The 24,057-nt window shown below is 39.4% G+C and overlaps 1 protein-coding gene across 1 annotated transcript in view; it reads right to left on the bottom strand.

The window, feature by feature from the left end:
• Positions 1 to 24,057, bottom strand: part of SNX25 (sorting nexin 25) — a 254,683-nt gene that overhangs the window by 115,969 nt on the left and 114,657 nt on the right. Inside the window, exons 3-5 of the mRNA XM_089669604.1 lie at positions 15,186 to 15,402; positions 6,710 to 6,882; positions 2,565 to 2,751 (exon numbers count right to left, since the gene is read on the bottom strand). Coding sequence (XP_089525730.1) covers positions 2,565 to 2,751; positions 6,710 to 6,882; positions 15,186 to 15,402 — 577 coding nt within the window. The remainder of the gene's footprint in view (positions 1 to 2,564; positions 2,752 to 6,709; positions 6,883 to 15,185; positions 15,403 to 24,057) is intronic.

A 24,057-nucleotide genomic window follows, 5' to 3' on the forward strand; every position in this document is an offset into this window, starting at 1 on the left:
GGAGGGGGATTTTAGGGTGGGGAGAGGAATTGTGTCGGGAGGGGGATTTTAGGGTGGGAAGAGGAATTGTGCCGGGAGGGGGATTTTAGGGTGGGAAGAGGAATTGTGCCGGGAGGGGGATTTTAGGGTGGGAAGAGGAATTGTGTCGGGAGAGGGATTTTAGGGTGGGAAGAGGAATTGTGTCGGGAGAGGGATTTTAGGGTGGGGAGAGGAATTGTGACGGGAAGGGGATTTTTACTAAGAGAAATGGGAAAGCAAAGATTTGTACTAAGAAGAGAGATTGGTGGGAAGATAAAGGGGGGCATTGCTTGGAAAGAAAATATAAACAACAGTTTCCCCACACAGCCAAGCCCTAGTCTGAGTCCTGGCATACCTCTTTATGTCAGCTCAGAGCTGGACTTAATTATAACTGGTAATCATTGAATTGACAATAACTCTAAGAATCGGTCACTGCCATGGAGTCAGGTTCTTGAAAAGTGGTGGTAGTAAGATCTACCTGAATTTGCGGCATGTGTCAGTAATGTTACTGCTACTACAAATTAGGCCCAGGTAGTTCTTAAGAAAATTGTTAGGTTTATTTCTAGATTACTTGAGGATGTTTGGACCAGGAATCTCATAGAAGATATACAGAAACCTTTTAGAAAGTACTCGGCTGCAACACCCCTCACTGCAACTGAATGCGAGTAAAACTCCATATGTTCTTCACAAGGAATATTACAGTAGAACACTACAGAGCGATTGTGGATCTGGATCTCTGACAGCTTCGCACTACATTGCTGTTTCTTACAGTTGGGGGGAGTTTATCAAAGCTGTAGCAAGCAGAATCTAATAAGTTGTCATAAAGCTTTAATAAAATGTCCCTCAGTGTGATCTCTGCAGCAAAAAAAAAAAAAAAAACACATTGAAGTAAATATAATTGCAGTCCAGAGATGTCAGAACTTCATGTCCGTCCGTCCCCCCCCCCCCCCCACCTCTTTTGTTTTTTTATATAAACTTTTCATTTATCTATATTTGTCCAACGCATGTTTAATCCACTTAATATTAACGGACTCCCTACCTCTGGTGGAAGCTTCCCCTTCAAATGCCCCAACAGGAAAGGGGTTTGGAATCTGATGCAAAACAGATTCTTGACGCTTGGAGAAATAAATAGCTGTGTGGACACATGCTTGCCCTATGTTTTTTTTTTTATGTGGAGTGTGTGCAGGAGTGACAGGGGTGGTTTAAAATTTTTTACAATTTTTGTTTTATGGAATTGTTTTCTAATTTTTTTTTCACTCTTTTTTTCTTTATTGATATCACAAGTGGGCAGGTGACAGTTACTCTGTATACAGACAGTGGGGGTCTTTTAGACACCCAATGTCTCCCCCGCCCTCCAATGCACCTATTCCTGCACAGAATATGTATAACCCTTCGCTTGCTCTAAAAGCCGGTACCAAGCTCACAGCTGTGGCAGCAGCAGCTGTGAGCTTGATTTACCCACTTGTCCATCATGACATTTATAAAATGTACCTTTTTAGACAAGTGATTAACAAGCAGTTAAATGATAGCTCACTGCAAAATCTTTCACCTCCAGCCACACCTCCAACACATTTTACTCTAGAGAGCGAGGCCGGAGGTGAAAGGATTCTCAGTGTAAGATGTAATTTATTTGCTTGTTACATAAACTATCTGGATGTTTGAAATGTCATTGGTGTGCGGCCTGTCTTCAAGAGTTTGACTGTTAAATGGAGTGGGAGCAGGCTCCTTGAGCTCTGTCACCCCGCCTATCCTTGAGATTGAGAACAATTTTGGCTTTGGTAGCAGCGAGATGCACACCTGTCATCATTAACCTGAAAGTCAGAATCATGTTAAAGTTCTGGTGAATCTTATACCATCTTATAAGCATAAAACAAAAACAACCTGCGCCACAAGAACTATGTGAAAATTTTGAAAGTGAATGCTGCTGTGCCTTGATCAGAATCAACACGATTGATAAAAATCAAGAAATCAGTGAAATGATAAAACAGCGCAAAACATGAAATGAATAAAAAATAATTATACTCAAATCATAATAAATTCTGAGGTTATAAAATAAATGTCCAAAACCAAAAATGAAACAAAATATATAGAATTTGTGTCCAAATACAAAAAGTGTATTTGGTTTCATCACTTTTTGTATTTGGACACAAATGTTATAATTTTTTCTCATTTTGGACATTTATTTTATAACCACAGAATTTATTATGATTTGTGTATAATTATTTTTGATTCATTTCATGTTTTGTGCTGTTTTATTGTTTCACTCATCTTATGAGCATGCTCCTTGGAAAAGTATAGAGGACACCAGAGATTGTCAGAACAAACACTCAGAGCTTTCAATTCAATTTTTTTTTTTTTTTTGCAAAACTAGGAGTTTTACTTATTAAATTGCCAATGACCATGAAAATCCCAATTTGACATGGTCCGCTTATTGTATATATCACCTAATTATACAGGTCTGTTATTATACTGTTATTAAGTGTGCAGTATAACCTAGCTTGGAAATACTGCATGTTTATGGTTCATCATACTGGAAAGCCAAATACCTTAGCTGTTTGAGGAATTCAATGTCAGAACTGTTGGTGATCAGCTTGATGAACTCCTCATAAGATGGGGCGTATGTATAGGCCTTCTTGTGACGCTCATTCACCTGTTCTCTGTACTCCAGCTGGCTGAGCAGCATCTGATTAATGTAATCCGGATCACTCAGCAGTTCCACTAAGGGCTTCAGCACTGAGGAAACAAAACCAGGGCACAGCAAGATGAAGGTCACTTAAGAAGCAGACTTGAATATGCATTATGCTGCATTTAGGTTTTTGTGTGCTTGTAATATAGATTAGGGATGAAACCATGTAAAGAAAATAAGAGTATAGGAATGGTAATGTGTACAAACTCACTAATTACTGCATTTTTAATTGTAAAAACCTGATATTTCTTTTAAAAAAGTGAACTACGTGGGTTGTGGTCATTTTATTCATGCAAGCTACATTAACCACTTCAAGTTCGGACACTTTAACCCCCTTCCCAGAGCTATCACACTTTGAATGACAATTGTGCAGTCATGCAACACTGTACCCATATGAATTTGTTTTTTTGAGACAGATAAAACTTTATTTTCGTAGTATTTATTCACCACTGGGATTTTAATTTGTTTGCTATATAAATGAAAGCCCAAAAATGTTTCTTATAAAATTTTGCAAATAAATAATCTTTCTTCATAAATCTTGGCCAAAATGTATTGAGCTATCTTCTTAGTAAAAAAAAAAAACAAAAAAAAAAAACAAAAAAAAAAAACCCAAATTGGTTTATAACCAAAAGTTATAATTTTTCAAAAACATTTTTTACATTTATATATTTTTTTTTTTTAAACATACTTTCACCCTAGCAGTACAGTGTCCCCATAGTGATACTGTACTACTTGTGGGGGGTGATGAAGATTTTTTTTTTTTCTTACACGGATTGCTTTTACACCCATAAAGGCTGTAAAAGCAATACATTTCTCCTCATCTTTGGCTGCATTCTAGTGTGTGAGCTGTGATTGGTCACAGCTTATCACATGGTACAAGGCTGTTGTGAATAGCCTTGTACCATGTGACCTCTGTGATCATTCACAGATTTCACTAGTAAGCAATGATGTCAGTAGTGACATCTTACTTACTACTATTCAGGTGATCACTGATTGGCCAATTGACCTCTCACACAGAGGTCCCGTACAGCGATTGGTGTTCTGCTGTGTCCTCCGGACAGAGCAGGCACCGGATCACAGTGACGCGCACTCCCAGGGAGCGCGCACTGGCAGGGAAACGGGGAGGACGTTTATAAATGGCCACCCACTCCTGCACTGCTCCTGTCTGGCCATTTATATACATGTGACAGACAGGAAGTGGTTAAAGTGAATTAAAGGCTTGAAAAATTACTAAAAGATAGGATTTTATTGTAGAAGAGATTTATATTCCTATTTTGCAATAAATGCTTCTTCCCTGACTGCTATAAAGTATCTTCAGATACGTACACAGAGCCAATCATGTACAATATCAGCATGCCTTTGGTTCTGGAATGAATTAAATCCTATGCATATGTGATGGCGTTGCATCATCTGGGTAAAATCAAGATGTGTGAAGACGCCGCACACAGAAAAGAGGTCAATAGCAGCAAAGGAGTAACTCTGGAGATTGCAGACATCATTAGAAGGGTCACTTGAGCAGCGACATTTACACTTGAAGTCAAACCACAAAGTGAAACAATCAAAATTCATATTTTACTGATAACTAAAACCTGGTTACTATAGGTACCTGTACTAACCTTATCCTAAATGCTCTGTTTGCGGCCTTATTACACAAACCGGCATGTATTAATGGCCTATGCTAAAATGTTCTAGCTTAGGCTTTGATTTGTTCATTACTTACATAAAGTCCAGCTAAATTGACTAATGCTACCCTCTCCAGACAGTGCTGCAGATCAAGGTTGACACTGCTGCTCCTCTATAGATAAAGGAGACACCTTAAGCAGAAGGGGTGTTAATGGCTGGATCACCAGGTGAAGATAAACGGGAAAAAAGCCTAAAAATGAAAATGAATGCAGCCACCACTTTTGGATTGGTTAGCTGCAGCATATTTATTTTTTGTTTTTGGGCTTAATACTGCTTTGAGCTTCATGTCCTAGTAATGGGTGTCACTTAGAAAAAAGAAGAGAAATTCTCCTTGAGGGGGAACGCAAAGATACAAAAAAAAAACCACTTTAACTGGAGCTGGATTTAGGTTATCAAATAATACAGTGCTGACGGCGGGGACACTTACTTTATCCTTTCGTTAACTCTTTCAGTGCATTTTTTAAGGCATGACATTTAAAACAAACCTGACATGGCAGAAACATTGATCCTCTTTCTGAAAATGCCAATGAACTGGCTGTTATACTAAAAAACGTCTATACTTTCTTCATCACTGAGCAGGAGCAAATAAATCAGATCTTTAGGTCAAAAATCCTCTCTTGCTTGGGACAGCAATACAAAAGAGGTTGATTTACTAAAAATGGAACGTTCAAAATCTGGTGCACCTCTACACAGATGAAACCAATCCTATTCCAGATTTTTGGCCATTTTATTTTGCTATTAAGCATTGCGCTATTTTAACTGTCATTTGAGCAGTCATGCAACACTGTACGTAAATTAAATTTATATAACCTTTTTCACACAAGTAGAGCATTCTTTTTGATCACCATTGGGTTTTTATTTATTATAGAAGCACAAAAATGCCAGCATTTTTGAAAAAAAACATTAAAAAAAAACAAACTATTTCTTATTGTTATAATACATATCCAATTAAAAAAAAATATTTCTTCATAAATGTAGGTCAAAATGTATTCTGCTACATGTCTTAGAAAAAAAATCCCAATAGGTGTATATTAATTGGTTTGTGCAAAAGTTAAAGAATCTATAAACTGTGGCAGCCTTTTTCAACCAGAGTGCCCAGGCATCCTGGGGTACCTTTAGGTTTCTTCAGAGGTGCCATGGTAAAATGCCTAAATTGCACAAATTGTATACAAGCCAACAGGTGGATCAAGCCTGCCTTTTAGTTACATTAAGACACAGGTTTTCATTGTGCACCTCTAACACTGGGTGTCCTACATGTGCAGATGTTGCTGCATTCTGTAAAACTATGTGTTAGTTTAGTTTTTTACATTTTGTACTGGGTGCCACAAAATTGTGCAGAATTCTAAAGGGTGCCTGGAGACTGTGCAGAATTTTAAAGGGTGCCTCAAAATTGTGCAGAATTCCGAAGGGTGCCTTGACTGAAAATGGGTTGAGAAACACTGAGCTATGATATATACTGCAGCTATGATGGTATACTGGTATTGGCAGTGATCAGAGACTTAAAGTAGGACTGAGATAGTGTGGTGGGCAATCTGGCGCTAACAGACCCTCGTTGGGAGGTACACTGACATCATATATAATACTGTACACTGTTAGTGTACTAATGACACTGGCTGGGAAGAGGTTAACATCAAGGGGCAATAAAATGGTTAAATTAAGGGGATGTCACTGCCAACTGCCTTATCTGTATACTTGTTCTGGATCAGTGACAAAGTTTTAAATCAAAAGGGTCAGCACTTTCTGAATGAACACAAAGCGTTCTGATTGGACAAGGTGGTGAGTGACATCACTGCCCCAATTCTCCACCTTGCCTTGCATTTTTTGAATTGTGCCTGTGCCAAATGGCCGACCTTCTTTGTTCAGATTGCAGCACGGCAGCTGCTCAGCAGGAGACTCAGAAGCAAGTGGAGATCACTGGAGTAGCGGTGTCTACCTCAGTGATTTCCAGCTTCCAGGGGCATCAGCCAGGTATAGTATATACATTGTTATATTGATTCAAGCTATAACCATGTATAAAGTACGCATACCTAGAATTCTTCTTTAGAAAACAGAAAAGGGAACTGTGTACAAAAATGCTTGATTTCCTCTGAAGTTGCTTCACAGTGAGCAACAATAAAAGTAAGCTAAAATCAAGACTGCGTGTGCAAGTTTTTAAAAAGGCTGAGCGTGCAATTTTTGTTTAGCCACACAAACCATGGTCTTCCTAAAAAAGTTAGTGACAACAGCTTATTTGTGGTTCCTGACTTGTACCGAGCACTGGCAGTCTTACAGAACAGGCACAAATTTTCCTTGCCCTACCCATGACTACAAGCTAATACACACCTTTAGTTGCAAGTATTTCAGAAAGTACAATGCGCAGGCTGCGAGACTGAGAATCCCGAGCGGGCACTAAACAGAGGACTAGCACCTGGGCACACGTCTGTAGGAATCTGAGCTCCTCTTCTGTGGTTTTTAGGCAGGGATGAAGGGCAAAGGGTCTTGGCTGTTCATCCTGTCTGAAAGAAAAAGGAAGAAAAGAAGACAAAAGAGCAAAGAAACTGAAGTTAAATGAAAAACACAACAACACACGCACACCTTACATTTTCAATAAAGATATAAAGATATGTAACAAGATTTTTTTACAATGTAAAATGCTGGGATGGATTAAAAGAAAAATAAATATTTATAGCTAAACTCCAGGCAGATTAAAAAAACAAACAACAAAACACCATTTTAAACAGCTGTGTATTACCTTAAAAATAATTAAAGGCCAAGTTCACCTTAAAAATAAAAAATAATAAATACACAGCTTTTTGCAGGAAAAAAATATGCACTTATTTTCTTTGCAAATCAATCTGCATAGCATTGCAGCAGTGATCAGTGGATCTCGGGTGCAATGCCAGGCTCCTGCAGACTCCTCCTCTAGCTCCCTGCCTGTACTTCGGTATGGACTTTCAGCTGGAGTTCATGACGAAGTGTCAAACTGCGAGTGAAGTGATTACTGTATTTCTACTCTGTTAAGAACTACATGTCCATCGGATAGCACAAAGGACTTTTCGTTAATTTATTCACAGATTTCCGTGAATGACTGATACGTTTTTAGCCCCGCAGTGTCACACCAATTTAAAAAAGTGACAGTTGCTATGGGGGAGAAGCACCCCTGCATGAGGTTACAAGGAACTCCATCTCCAAATATCTGAAATTGACATAAAAAAAAAAAAAAAAAAAAAAAAAAAAAAAAAAATCTCTTTTCTTGCTGACGCACGCCTTTCTATGCTCCTCCCCTCACTGAAGCCCAATTTGTTGGGGTTTCAATTGCTGATAGGTGCCAGTACTCAGTTGCCTCTGTCCTCTGAGTGCACCTGTCTTGTGCTGCCATTCACAGACCGAGAAGCATATCCACAGCACACTACATTTCAACTGACAACTCTCATCTTGAACATGCACATGTAACCAAAGGCAAGGGCTGCCCATCACAGCTTATTTGCTATTTGACTCATTGCTGTGTAGTCAGAAAGCAATGAAGAGGGAGGGTGGCACACCATTAACCACACCAGCTCAGCTCATACACCACAGAAAAAGGAATAGAAAGTGCTGCATACTCCTAGATTGTAAGCTCGAAAGAGCAGGGCCCTCGAACCCCTTGTGTATTGTATTGTTACTGTATTGTCTCATGTACTGTTCCCCACTATAATGTACAGCGCTGAGCAAACCCTTTGGCGCTATATAAACACTGTATAATAATACAGAAACAACTAAAAAAGTAAGACTTCTTCTTTGACCCCCTTTCACATGAAAGGTCTGATCAAGTCTGCCTGCCAGTTTTGCAGGTAGACTTGATCGGATGGTCCATTCATCCCCATAGACTGGAGGGTGCGTCTGTTTATAACCACCTACCTTCGATCTGACCTGGTCAACTTAAAAAAATAAATAAATAAATAAATGGAAAAGGATCCGTCATCCTCTGTCTAGGCAGTTCGGATCGGATGTAAGCCAACAGCGGAGTCTGTTTACAGCCGGCTGCCCATAGAGCAGAGCTGGTTCCGTCCGTGTCCGCTCATCAGAAACAGAGGACACAGACCTGTCATTTTCCCACTCTGGATCAGTGGACAGATGCCCTGCTGATCAAAACAGAGTCTGTCCTGTATGAAGGAGGCCTTGTAGAGAAAGTGATGTTGCCATTGTGGCTGTTCTGTTTGTAAAAGTATATGACGACTCACAAAATTGGTTGGATAGAAAAACATCCTTTGGTAAATAAGTCCTATAACTTGTATGTGTATTTAGCTGTTAAATATGTCTGGGCGAAAAAAAAAATTAAATATCTGCAATACATGTACAGTTCCACAAATAATATCCTTTCAAAAAATCTGCAACTACAGAAACATACCTCGTGATGAGCCAGAAATTCCTCCTTCCTTTTTGGACTGACAACACAGTGCAATTACTACACTGAAACCCAAGCCCTGCCTGCTGGACTACAGAACTCAAGAAATAACCAAACCTACATGTATACACTGACTGCTTTCCCAGCAAATCAATGCCACTCCATAGAGGTTGTCCAACCACTGTTTATAGGGAAAAGACCCTGCATGTGTTTTACAAGTCTGGTAATTATGTCACAAGGAGCAATAAAAGCAGAAAAGGGTAAGGCCTCTTGCACAATGCAGCTCGAAAAAGTTCAGTACAGTGTTTTTTTTTTAATGATCTAAAATGCAGCTCATTGTTTATAATGGGCGTAAACCCGCACTGAGTATTCTTTAGTAGAAAAAAAAATGTGAAAAATCTGCATTCCCAGTCAGTATTTTGTGATGATACACGCAAATGCGGACATATACGAATAACTATTGGAATTTGCATAGGAGTGTAGTGCGTGAGAATTTGCATACGCGCAAAACAAATGTTTGAAATTACATCCAAAAATGCTGCTGCTCAAAATATTAATACCATGGACAGGAGGCCTAAAGGAAAAGAATAATGCAGGGACATGCTTTAGTCTAGGTTCACACCTATGCATTTTCTGTTGTGCTTTGCAAAAACGCACAGCAGTCCATTAAACATTATTTCCTATGGGACAGGTTCACATCTCTGTTTTCACCCGTGCATTTTTTAGAGTCAAGGACTTTTTTTTTTTTCTAACACAAAATGTTGCGTTTTTGGTTCAATAGACTTCAATGGAGACACTGCAGGAAAGCATGTAGTGTATTTTATACGTGTTGAGTTTTAATCTGCCTAGGAACAAGTTGGGGGGAAAAAAAAAGGCAAAAAATGCATCAAAAAACGCATGTGCAATCACATGCACCGCAGAAACAGATCAAACGCAAACTGCATAGGTGTGAACCTAGCCTTAGAGGGGGAGAGGGAGACTGGAGTTAAATTGAGCAAATGTCTGGACATACCCTTTAAAAAAAGTCATACCTGCCAGTACATACTACACAGAAACATGGCAATCATGACAAGTCAAACTTGTTAATAAGAGCTTGCAATAAGTCCTATAATACATACAGCATGAAATATATTTGTGCCCAGGTCTTAAACCTATAAAAAAAAGATACACAAGAGGACATTCACTCTTAGTACAGACATTAACATATGTAATCGAAGTCTCATTCTGCTTTACACTTTATTGTACAGCTGTTTCCAGAGTACTCATCTTACATGTCTGCATGATTTTGGCTTAACTGTACTGATATGCAAAATTAATTCAATATTCATGAAGTATAGTATACTTGATATACTCAATATTAACCAGACATGTAACAAGCAGAGCAAGGGCTAGTCAAAAGCAGAAAAGGTAAACATGCTTAGGCTAGGTTCACACTAATGCGGCGCGGTACATCGCATGTGATTCGCACAGGAACCGCACCACATTCCTGTGCAAATTACATGCGATTTGTGTGCAGTGCGATCGGAGCCATACATTTTGTATGGCTCAAATCGCACTTCACCCGCACCAAAAAGTTGCAGGATCCATTTTTGGGTCCACACTACAATTGGATTGCATGGGTATTCACACCTATGCGATCCAATTCTGCACATCGCAACCGTGTTTTCCGGACCGATTTCGGGGTGTTAATTTAACATACACACCCGCATCGGTTCGCATGAACGGGGTGCGATTATGATGCGGTACAGAATACACACAGAAAACGCTGCAAATTTCTCACTGCATCAGTGTGAACCCAGGCTTATACTGCACACACCCTGGAGACACAGTTATTTAAAGTTAAATTGACACTCTGTTGCCTTGAGAAAGGGAACCTGCAAGGCCTGAAACATCCGTTTTCTTAAGCCTCAGGTGACGCTGGGAAATATTTGGAGTGCTGGTGAATTTACTTCTATGCTTTTACTGTACATCCATTGGACATACAGTTAAAGTGGAATAAAGCCAAAACTGTAATATATTGCTCCTAGATTGAAAGCTCCAAGTAGCAGGGCCCTCCTATCCCTCTTGTATTGAACTGTATTGTTGCTGCATTGTCTCCCTTTATATTGTAAAGCGCTGAGCAAACTGTTGGTGCTATATAAATCCTGTATAATATTAATAATGTACGGTAATAATATTGCAGCTTAACAATTCTTTAATATGGTGGCTGCATTCGTTTTCCTGTTTTTTCTTTTTCATTTTACCTAATGATCCAGCCAGTAACACACTTCCTCCAGTCTATGGAGGAGCAACAGAGACACCTTCAGACAGCAACATTATCTGGGAAGAGGGTAATGTTAAATGAAGTAGAACATTTAGATGAAGTTGACAAACAAACTGAAGTCCAACTCCAGCCAACACTTTTTAAGCAGTTACAGCATTTCTATTTATGTAATTTTTGGGATAAAGGTTTTATATAATCCATTAAAAGTTGACCAGCATTCAATCTTATTTGAAGTAAATTGGTTACTTAATCTGGACCATTAATCTGTTTTGCTACCCTCCGAGGGGTTTTTGCTGAGTAGATTGCTCATAGCTGTTGCCATTCTCTACTGTTTTGACATGTTGACATATCCCCGCTCATGGTTCCTTGGGGTAACTTCAGTTTGTTCCTTATCATAAAGCCTATACTGTATGTTACCTTTTTGACATATTTGTATATGGAGATGTTGTAATGTCTTGCTGACATATGCAATAAAAATTTGAATTGTTAAAAAAAGAAAACAAAGTGTAAACACTTGTCAGTGGTAAGTCTCAACCTTCTGACACTTTTGCCAAGTTGAAAAATAACAGACCTCAGGCAGGAATAACAAAATAGCAAATATTATATTATAATAAAAACAGGCAGGATCACCAGGTGAAAATGGGGGGGAAAAAAAACTAAAAAAGAAAGCTAATGCAGCCACATCATTTTTGGTTTTTGGATTCAACACTGCTTTAAAGAAAAAACTGAAATAATTTAATGAAAGTTCTTTTGGTTGCTAAATGAAAAAAAATATAGATTATTGCTGCTATATAGCTATAGTATTAATGTTAGATTCTTTCATAGAGTCTACTTTATTGATGCCACCAAAAGCTACGAAGGCGAGAAATATACGTTGAGAGAGATACGGTAAAGCCATGTGTTGATTGCACATAACATTAAACAGAACTAAGCCCACTCACAGGGTCTGTGATCTGCAGATGAAAAGCTGAGTGTACATAATGTTCATCACACATCAGTGGTCTGTTCCGCCTGAATGAATGCCAGATTTAGTATAAATGTTGTCTGACATAGAAATCATTGACCCTGTGGTGTCCATACCGGATAGAATGTGTGTCAATTATTTGTAGATATAATGCCACTATTGATCATATCTTTTTCACCAAACTAAAGCTCCCACAATAGAGACATAGAATTTTTTTTTCAGAATTGTTCAATATTCAGTTTGCAATAAACAAGAAACCCATGATATGTCACCTTGATAAACCACTAGTGAACATTCTGTCTAAACTTTAGACTCTAAAGGAACACCATTTGACAAAAATGGTGGACTGGGTTGTGAGCCTGTAAAAGTAAAACTTGGTACTGCTTAATAAAAAACAAATCAACATCACATTCCCCTCTCACTGCCTTAACGGAATAATGACTATGGCTAAAGACAAAGACTAATGGGGTATAGTCTAGGAGCATGGATCAATAGAACAGTCAAGCAAACAATCAGTCTAATGTGAAATAGTCTCCAGGAAATGCAATCAATAATGACCTTTAAAATCATGAAGTATACACTACATTAAAAATGCAGTAATCTGTCTTTAGTAAACAAGGACCATTAGTGCCATATTACATATGACTGGTTTAAAACAGATTATATGTGTAGTGCCTTCTAGTGTAGATTTTTTTTGTTGTGTATAGTTAGAGGATTCCTAGCATCTTAGGTGTGAGTCAGCCAGGTTACTTCAGGTTGGGGCTGGAGGGCTATACAGGTCAGTCCTCTGGTACCTGCCTCTGGTCTAGAAACTTGGAGAAGTTTCTAGAAGCCAGTAGGCGAAGGTGAGGAGGGGCTGATCTGCATATCTATGGGAGTCTGACCAATCCTAGGCAGGAGCCCTGGCACTGTGGGAGATCATCCCATAAATATGACAGAGTCTGGCTAGTAAGGGGAGTCAGGTGGAAGATGGATTGGGGAAGGTGCTGCCTGTGTGGAGCCTGGGAGAGGGCCCCAGAGAAGGGGGGTCTACATACAGGCTGGGAGCTGAAAAGTCTGCCCTTCCCTCCACTGTTCTACAGTTTACAGGGAAGGGCAGACTGTCAGCTGGGAAGAAACCAGCCCAGCGCAAGGCCTGAAAGCAGTTTCACCTTTAAAGCCACAGGAACAAGAGGCAGTGTGGGTACCTCTACACCCCTGGGCCTACTAGGGAAAGGGCAGTCAGGTGCCATACCAAACAAGTTCTCCCTGGGACAGTATACTTGTGTCTTGGAATCCCTTGCCCTGGAATTTTTTCCAAGACAGCTAGGTGGATGAAATTTCTATTTGGGGTCTGAAGAGGTTCATTTAGGGGATGGAGTGCTCCTAGTAACAATTGTGTGCTGATACATTAAGAGACAAAGGCCACTCCAGAGGGAGTAGAAAGTCCAGGATCAATTTCTTGGTTTTTTGTTCATAGAAAATTTGTCCTCCAAGTTGTTTCAGTTCCATTGGGCATCCCATATACCCCTAGACCCCATCCAAGTTGTTTAACCCTAAATAAAACAACAAAAACAAGCTCATGGACTGATCACTGACTTTGGATGCAAGAGTGATAAATGCATGTTGCCCGGCTGTGCAGGAAAAATAAGGGGACCCAAAATCAGCGTCACGCAAGAGGGTAGCACTACATATGATTGGGTGTTTATGCCAAATTAATTAGTGGATGAGCAATTTACAAACGTTTGTTAACTTTTGGCACACCATCACGTGATCTTTTAACTAATTTGGCAAATATTTTGTGATGAATTAAAATATAGCACATTTTTAAAGGGTACCTGTACCTTTGTGCAGTGCATCTTGGTGGAATGATGTGCTTTTTTTCTCCCACTGACCACTTATATAGTGATTTTGTTTTTTTACTTCAAAATGAGCACTGGTGTAGGAGCATTTTTTACTTCTACTGACCACCAACCTAGTCATTTTTTTTACTCCCACTGATGCTGGAACAGGTACATCTCACTGATCACTAACACAGAAGCATTTCTTACTCCTAGTCATCACCAATGTAAGGGCATTTTTTTCCTGTTATTGATGTAGTGGCTCCCACTTACCACTGATGCAGAGTTATTTATTACTTCCAATGACCACCAATGTGGGGGCATTTGTTATTCCCATTGACCATCAACGTAAAGGCATGTTCTACTCCTCTTGGCTGCAGTCTGATAACAGTCTAATGAACATTGGCTTGCACTTTTTTTTTTTTTTTTTTTTAAGGGTTGGGGGCCCTAGCTCTATAGGCAAGCACTCAGATGGGAGTGGGAAGGGCAGCACTAAGAACCGTGGCTGCGCTTTCACTGTCCAGTAAGTAGGTTGGGGGCGAGGATAGGTAACCACTATTATTCCCTTTTACTGTCTAACTGTAGCAGAAACAATGGTGTTATCCTCCTGGCCGCAGTGTCTTGCAGAACTGTGTAAATATCAGGATTAAATGGACAGAAGTATAAAATGCTTGGCAGGTAAAAAAAAATAATAATAATATTACTTAGGCCCCTTTCCACATGGGCCTTCTAGCTAAGGTGAGTGTAATTCCAGCGTTTTAGTGTTCCCAGGAAGTGCATGTGCAGTGTCTAGCCCTGTTTCCTGCAGTCTGTCAAAGTCTATGGCAAGCTGATATATGCTTTGGCTAGATGTTGTACCAAGTGGTACATGTGTTTAGGGCCCTATACATTCACGGATAAATGCCCAGAATGCAGGTATTCTGCATCCTGAGTACTCATCCCTAAATGCATAGGATCCTAAACACCAGGACTGCATGCACAGCAGCTGGAGGACACATATGCAAGGAGCCTTATATGCATTTCATCTGTGTATGAAGTGGTTTATCTGCATTCAGCTTCAAATAAAAATGAGAGTTTTAGCAATTATACATTTTTATAAACTAGATATGAGTAGTTATTTCAAAATTTTATGGATTTCTTATTATCAGGGGTACTGGTAATAGCTGTACCCATGTCAAATGGTAATGAGATTAGCTGGCCCACGCTAAAAGGTTACACAGTAAACAATTTTCCTAGAAAGGTGCATACTTTAATAATATCAGTAAACATCAACCTACACCATGCAAAAGCTCTAATGTCTGACCACAGTAGCCTGTTCCCCTTCTTCTGGATCCCTTGCGTGTCTTGGATGTGTAAGATCCTAACAAGGTCCCTGCTTCATCACATACCTGGTGTTTGCAGCTTTGAGGTCACAAAAATGTGTAAGCAGAGTCTTCACAACATCATTGCAGACCACCTTGACAATGTCAATATGAGCAAGCCGACATCGAAGTTGTCTTGATAATTCCCAAAAGTCATCCATAAGCAGATGGTATAACTGACCATCATCCTTGCTGAGATCTCCATACCATGACAGAATGTAGTCCCGATAACTGTAGTCAAACACTGTCAAAGACAAATCGATACGTAAATACAGCATACTGTAACATTCTTTACACTAATCTTGTGTTCCCTAAAGTAGAATTAAACTTGCTTTTGTAGAAAGTGCTGCAAAGGAGGCTTTTTTATGACAAAGGAGACTGTGTAGGTCTCAGTGTAAGTATACACTGAGCCACGTATGTGCATCTCAGCGTATAGTCTCGTCATAATTCTGTGCCAGGATGAAGTAACTCTTGTGCGTAGAAGTTACAATATCCTGGCCAATCAAAAGGCCAAAGACTCAGAACCTAAAAGAATACCAGTAAAAGATGGAAGCGCCAGCAACGGATGGGAGCTCCCACACTTTTCGCGTGAGTTCCCCCACTGATCTCCTCTGCCTGCTGCCTGCACACAGTTGACTCCTCACAGCAGAATTTATATTAGGACTATGGTGGACTTTATTTACATATTTGAGGATCCCATAGCATTATTATTATTATTAGTATATGCTCTTTATTTTCTGGTAATATGAGAAATCATATTGCATTATATTAGTTTAGGTTTCAATTACCACTGCACTAGATAAGAATCATTTGTTTTATTGTCACTTAGTTTGGAGTGCTGGCTACTTATAAGGTAGAATGCAAAAGGGTCACCATATATTAATATTGTACCACCTGGTAGATTTTTCAGCACTTTCTGTAACCCTTATCTACTGTATTAAAAGCAATACCAAAAACAGTTTCTGCTGATATGTTCTCATTGACGCTTCCCATCCTTGGTACATTTCCTACTCGCTGCAGTACGGTCTATAATACTCAGACATTGGGACTCCATCATTAGAGAATGGGTAGCAGAACTGAACCACATTATGCCTGTGACAGAACTTACTGCAAGTTTACATGAAAAGTATTCTAAATTTATAGCCATGTGATACACCTGGATCGAATTGTCGAACTCTGACATACTGAGATTGTACTTGTGATTCATATCCTACTAGGGTGATGGATGCAATGTGGAAGTGTTGGCATGCTTGGACAAATTGGACTCCCCTTTCCTCTCTCCCTTTTATTTTCTACTATGCACTCTTGTGGGTTTCTTCTTTCCATCACACTTTGTAATTTTGTGGTTTGTGATTAAGGGATATAATGGTCTGCAAGTAAGATTACTTCAACGTAAGTACCACGCTTTTCTGTGCCTACCATTTTCACTAACATTGTAATTGAAGAGATACATAAGTGTCCTTACAAATTTTCAAACCTGCGTGTTTGATATAAATAAGTGCCTACCTATTGTATCTTTTGAAAAATGTTAATTGCTCCAATAAAAACTAAAAGGTTTGAACATTTTTCTATTTGAAAAAAAAAATAAAGGCCTGTTTGTTGCTGTAAAAGATATTTTAACATTGACAATAATGCAGGCTTTATTTATGTCAGAGGCAGCAAATAGCCTGCAGTGGGTGTGTTTGGGAATACCTCCCTGACATTAACACCTAAGAAAAAGGGATTCCCAGTTCAACAGATTACCAACAAAGGGAAAAAGGGAAGGAATGTTGCAATACAACTATGCTGGAGAAAAAAAAAAAAAAAAACGAAAGCCATGAACAGCACAGGTAGAATGTGTAACACATGCATTTTAAGAATTCATTTTCAATCTTGACTTGCCTTTTCTGTAAGCCCTTGCTGCTTTCTTCACTTTATATTAACCTTGTAATTAAATGGCAAAAAGGTAATTAAAAGATCCCCACGGACAGAAAACTCTTGTCTACAATCATTTAAGCAACAACTAAAGATTCAAAATAATAGAAAAGTCTATGAAAACGTACATGAGAACTGAAAATTCACTGTCAGCTAGATTCAGCTAATTACAACATAACAATGGTCCATCCATATTTCACTTTGTAGGCACTGCATGAATAAAACAGGAAACAGACTGAAATCTTATATTTCTAGATAGTATTTATTACCTGGGGTCCTTCTAGTTCAGTAATCATTCAGAGTGGTGCATTTTCTTAATGAAATACAGAAGAACTCTTTGAACCAATTAATTGTCAATGAATACCATGTTCTGAACAGTATGAGCAAGACAACAGTGTATTTTATCCTTCAGTATTGACTTGTGTGGCCTTAAGTTCAAGTTCAGTTTATATTGTTTCCAATAGGTAAGCAGTTTCAGAATGTTCAATTGCAGCGTCATATTAATGTTTAGGCCCAAGAATGCAGGATTTCACAGAAACATTTCCCACAATCAAAACATTTTGTCCTAGACGCAATTAAGCAAAAGGTGATCATTGTGCAATATTTACCTTATATCAAGGGTCTCCAAATTTTCAAAACAAAGGGCCAGTTTACTACAAACTTTGGGGGGGGGGGGGGGGACTGTAGCAAACAGGCAAAGAAAATGCCCTGGCATCTGTGGGCATAAACATTGCATCAGTGAATCAGGAGATAGGCTAGGAGACGACCATTCCTTTCTGGGCAAGCCAATACCTGTCCCGGTTACTATCTCGTACCTATGAGAGCATTACCGTCCTATGTTCTTCGCAGGAACAAACTCCTTTGTCGGGTTCTATTCGGATCTCTATACATCTCAAGCGCATTATACCCCACCTGAGCTTTATGAATATGTAGACTCCATCCTCTTTCGGAAACTTTCTTTGACGCAAAAATTAACCCTAGACATACCAATTACTGTGGAAGAGCTTGAGATGGCTATTAAAACCTTTCCTAAACATAAAACCTCCGGGGCCAGAATGGGCTCCTAATAGAATGGTATTTAACGCACTGATTCCCAACTTCCTAGATTATTTTCCCTTTACAAAGCCATATTTGAGGCTCAAACACTTCCCCTTTCTCTCCGAGAAGCCCAGATAGTTCTCCCCAAGCCTAACAAGGATCCTTTATTTTGTGACTCTTACAGACCAATATCACTAATAAAACACAGATTTGAAACTTCTTTCCAAAATATTAGCAATACAACTAAACTCAGCGATTACCTCCCTAATCAGCTTGGATCAAACAGGTTTTACCCCTGCCCGATCAACACATTAATATTCATAGGTTATTTACTAATCTCCAGGCCCTAAATAGTGGAAGTGAAGTACCTAGAGTGATAATGGCTCTGGACACACAGTCTTTCATTCTATTGAATGGCCTTATTTGTTCTATGTGCTGGAGAGATTTGGTTTTGGTGACACTTTTCTCACTTGGTTCCATATATTAGATGACCAACCAGTGGCTATCCTTCCTATTAATGGTAAAATTTGTAAACCCTTTGCTATACACCGAGGTCCTAGACAAGGTTGCCCACTGTTTCCTTTATTATTTTCTCTGGTGATAGAACCCTTGCACAACTTCTTAGAAACTCTATGGAGATATGGGGTATGTGGGTTGGCTCTTTAGAAGAATGAGTTTCCCTTTATGCGGTTGATATGTTACTTTATCTTTCTGATCCACAAACAACGATCAACGTGGTGCTAAAGATTGTGCAAGATTTTGGCCCTCTCTGGCTTTCAGGTTAACTGGTCCAAATCCAATGTGTTTGCTGTGGACTCCGAAATGGTGCCAGATCTACCATTGGATTGCCCGCACAAGTTACTACCTTCTCTTAGATATCTGGGGATCAAGATACAATTACCCCTAACCACGTATATTCAAAATAATCTGCTTCCCTGTATTACTTTACTTAAAACTCACATTGCTAACTGGAAAACACTACCTCTAACTTTATTAGGGAGGATAAATCTTTTTAAAATGATATATTTCTGCCTAAAATTCTATATAATTTATCCAACAGTCCGGTATATATCCCAAACGGGTTTTCACAGAAATAGGATTCTCTTATCTCCTCCTTCCTTTGGTAGTTGAAGCGTAGTTACAGAAATTCTTGGGAGGTTTCGGTATCAATCTCACAAGGCAGTTTGGCATTACCAAACCTACGCCTATATTATTTGGCCTCTCAACTGGTTTTTATACATTGGTGGCTTTTTCCACAATTAAATAATGCAACTACAAAGGCAGCTCTGGTGTCTTCCTACGAAACGCTGACAAACAATTTATAGATGAACTTCCCCAGTAGGGGATGGAATGAATTTGTTGAAGGTATCACTTATAAAGTATATTGTCAGTGTGCTGCCATGTTACCTGATGCTTCTCATTCTATTTCACCCAATGAACCAACCAATTTGGTTTAACCCTACCTTCCCTCAATTTCTCACTCTACCAGATGCACACTTGTGGGCACAGAAAAGTTTTGAAATATATTCAATTATACATTGATGGTTAATTTAAATCATTCACCCATTTACAATTGGAGTTTCAGGTGCCAGGTACATGTTTTTTTTAGACATGCAGCCACATCTCAATTAGGACTCAGGGATGTATGATTTAATAACTCAGTATTGGAAAATGCACTGTTAAACTCTGAACACTCCTAGCTAATCTCTTCTTCTTATAGTATTTTACTAAAAAGTAGTCCAACTCATCTACATGTCCTCCAATCCCAATGGACACAAGACATTCCGATCCATTCAGATGAAAACTGGGATTAACTCCTGCATAATTACTATTTCTGCAAGGGATAAATTGATTCAATTGTGTATTTGTTTACAGAATTTATTATATACCCTTAAGGCGCTTTCAGATGCACAATAAAGATAACCCTGAATGCCATAAGTGTCATAAGTCTAGGGGAGATCCTCACATGCTTTGGAGCTGTGAAAAAAAAATGCATCCCTTTTGGTCTATGGTTACCCAGTTTATTGCTACGCATTTTGATTTACTGAATGTTTGTAATCCCAAATGGTGTATATTAGGGGTGTTAGAAGATATAGACCCTAGCTCCTATCAGAAACAATTTCTTTGTTATCTATTATTTTATGCCAGAAAAACAGTGGTCCTAAAATGGGTTCAATCTGAAGTAATTTCTATCAACATATGGAAAAATTTGATTAGCCAGGTATTGCCACTTTACAAGTTGACCTATGAAGCTAGGGGATGCCCTAAACAATTTGACCAAATATGGGGTCCGTGGATAGAGTTTTTTGAAACTTATGTGGAGTCAGCTACGTGTTAACTTTCCTTTTCCTAAGAACCACTTGGACAACAGTATGGTTCTGTATGCAGAGGATTTACTTTTCTCACGTTTATGTTACTTAACGGGTGGCTTGTATTTCTTCCATACTGACAGTTACTTCTATACTTTTCTGTTATCCTACTTGTATTTGAACTTGGGAGATATGCCTTTTGGTCCAACGGTTGTATTTGTAGGTTAGGTTCTTTTTCTCTCCTTTCTTTTTAGGCTCATTATCTTATATAGAATATGTGTTGATATATACAGTGTTTCTCAAGTATTGTGGGAGATTTTTTATGTTTATATTGTTTGAAATTACAACCCTCCTGCGGGAGGTAATAGATACTTTCTTGGTATACTTACCGTCAGTCTATGAACCAGTGACCCATGCTGTATTGTTTTTGTTGCATATGTTCAATAAAACTCAATTTAAAAAAAAAACAAAAAAAAAAAACCCCCCAAAAAACAAACAATGCCTCAAACTTGGTGGTCAGTGGGAGTAAAAACAATTACATCATTGGTGACAGTTGCAGCATATTTCCCGATCATTGTTCCAGTGAGATGAATAGGGCCCCATAATTGGTGTCAGTGGGAAAATTAGTTCCCCATATCTGGGGTTAGTGGGAAGAACAGTGCCCAAGGGCCAGAAATAAAAGGCAAGCAAAGGGCCACATCCAGCTCACAGTCCACAGTTTGGAGACCCCTGCCTTCTATGATCAATACTTTTTCCAAGTTAAAGCGGAAACCCAGGCAAGCAGCTAAATGTAGATACAAGGGAGCTTTTTACCTGCCTAACAAATTGTATATTGCCTATACCTGCCTAAGAGAATTTTATATTTTTAATCTATTTCTGTTTTCCATTTTCTGAGATCTACACATCCCTACCATATAGCTCAGCCCTGTCTAGAAATGCAGCAGACCTCACTTTTCTCTGCTGCATAACACTTAGGCCGCGTTCACATGGGGTGGATTCTGTTCTGATCAGCTGTCTGTTTACACCCAACTTCTCACCTATCTGATCTGCCTAAAAAGGACGCATCACTTTTTCTTTTTTTCTTTTTCTTTTTTTTTTTTACTGTTAGCGCACCGGATCGAACGTGGAGGTAGATTAGTGTAAATGGATACAAGTCCGTTTATACCAGTCTGTTCATAAAAATGCATGTACCTTCCGATCAGGTCCGCCTTAAAAACTGTCAGGTGCACCTAATCAGATCGCCCATTTGAAAGGGGCCTTATAGGTTTCTTCCCTACCATGTGAGTTAACAGTGAATGAGGAGGCACATTGATGAACTCCTCTCTGCGTTCTCTCTTCTCAGCATTCTCCTTACATTGCAGCACATTTGACTGATCCCTTGTGCTGCTTCTCCCTTTCAAGCCTGAGCTCTGTTGTACATGGACAGCAAAAAGCAGATACCAGGACAAATTTTAGACACTTAAAGTAATTGTAACGGGTGTGTGTAAGTATATTTAGTATGTGTGTGTTTTTGGTAAATTAAAATAAACATGTTAACTTACCTGCTCTGTGCAATGCTGTTGCACAGAGCAGCCCCAAACCTCCTCTTGTCGAGTCCCCTGCTGGCCCTCTGGGCTCCTCCTTTCAGGGCACCACCATAGGAAGCCACTTCTTATGGGGGCTCACCTGCATGCTGGCTCCTAAACTGGGCTGTATGCATCTATTGACACACAGTGTAGCTCAGCCTCGCCCCCCGCACACAGGATTATATGGACAGCAGCAAGAGCTTATGGCTCTGTTGCTGCCTCTGTGAGCAGAGTGGGGAGGGAGCCACAACAAACAGGCACAGCGCTGGATAGAGATCAGGCTCAGGCAAGTATGGGGGGGTGAGGGGGTGATACAAATAAAGGGACATTTTTTATCTTAATGCAGGGAATGCATTAAGATAAAAAATATCTAGCCTTTAGAATCACTTTAATACTGCTTGTGTTTAAAAAGTTCCCTGGTAGAAAAGTGGTTAAATGTATTTTTTTAAAACACTCAGCACATATCTGCCTTTTTTTACTAGAAAACCATCTAAAACTGCCAAACAACTATATATTTTATGAAAGCAGTGGCGCTGTAGAGAAAAAAATGGTGGCAATAAAATTATATTTTTTAGGGGTTAGTTCAGCAGTGCTTGCAGTAAGCAGTAAAAACTAGTACAAACTGTATATGCCCAATTGTTACCAGGCATTTCATGTACACAGACTTGACACAGGAAATGTGGTTGTACAAGTTTCAGGAGTATTTTGCGAACATAGGTGTCCTTTTATCATGCAGCGGTAAATGACTGCTGCTCAGTTCTCCTGCATTCTCAGAGGAGACAGTTCTCCTCTGCATGCCTTTTTATGAAGCGGTGTAGATCACTTCTCCGAATGAAGAGAGAGGCGATCTACAAACTCTTTGAACGCTAGATAACGGCTGCTGCTACTATAATCTCGCGAGATTAAAGTAAAATCAAACACCGTTTACTAAGCAGCGCTAAATTACCGCTGCTTCGTTTGCGGTTCCCTCGATTCTCCATCTCTGAGCTGGAGAATCTGGAGGGAGAACACAGATCGCCAATGAAGGGCTAACATCGCTCTTTCATATACTAGCCATCTGTGTGCTGAGATGAGCACCGGAGAACATGTTCTCCATTGATCATCTTTGTTTCCTAAACCACTAATGATCTGAGATCAGCAACGATCCTTAGGATCGCCACTGATCTCTGTTTCATAAAAGGACACCATAGTCATAAATCCCTAACATTTCAAGTGCCATATCTGTATTGCAGATGAGTTCACTCTTATACAATTCAATAAATAAAAATCTTTAAATCTATACTATGTCTCTGTGCCGTGTATTTTCCAATACCAAGTACTGTCACTCCCAGCAAGTTCCACTTCTCCAAAAGTGGACCAGAAAAGATGCACAATGGACTCTACCGGAGATGTGTAGCTGGTGCAGCCCTCCTCAGATGGGGGGATCCCAAGACAACTACAAAAACACACAAGAGGGTGCAAACACCTAGTGCATTACTAGCGATGTATTCTTCCTCAAAACAACAAACACCAAATAGATACTCACAAGAGAAGAAGATAAAAAGGCATATAACAACGTATAAAACTTTAAGATGCCACAGTGTGTGAGAATAGTGGGTCAACAAGCACACAAGGTTTACCTGACCTACGTACCCATTCCAGATCCGTATCTCTGAAGGTACTGAAGCCAAAGTTCAGCATAATAGCCAGGTCCAGCCTTTTCAGGGGGTCAATCACTGCCTCTCAGATATTTCTCTCAGAACAGGTTTACTGTATGTTAAGAGAAATATTGTTTTGGGATCACTAGGCAACCAAACTTTGCTAAAGAGGAAGATCCAAAATCAGATACATTACGGACTGGATAGCTCTGAATGAACACCAGGCCCCTTCATACCTCCAGCAGTGGTCCTTAGCAGTGCTTTTTATGAGACAAATATTTCTTAAAATATTAATTTTAAACCTGTACTGAGAAATAGGCTGCCATTGTCCTCATTTACAGTTGCACGACTGTCATTTTGATCTGATAGCTTCAGTACTGAGTCACTGGTCCCTGAAAAGTATACAGAACTGTAGATATCACTTGATGCATATTTG

Source organism: Staurois parvus, unplaced genomic scaffold (assembly GCF_062004578.1).
Source record: "Staurois parvus isolate SC_StPar_1 unplaced genomic scaffold, SC_StPar_1.0 ptg000080l, whole genome shotgun sequence".
Lineage (NCBI taxonomy): Eukaryota > Metazoa > Chordata > Amphibia > Anura > Ranidae > Staurois > Staurois parvus.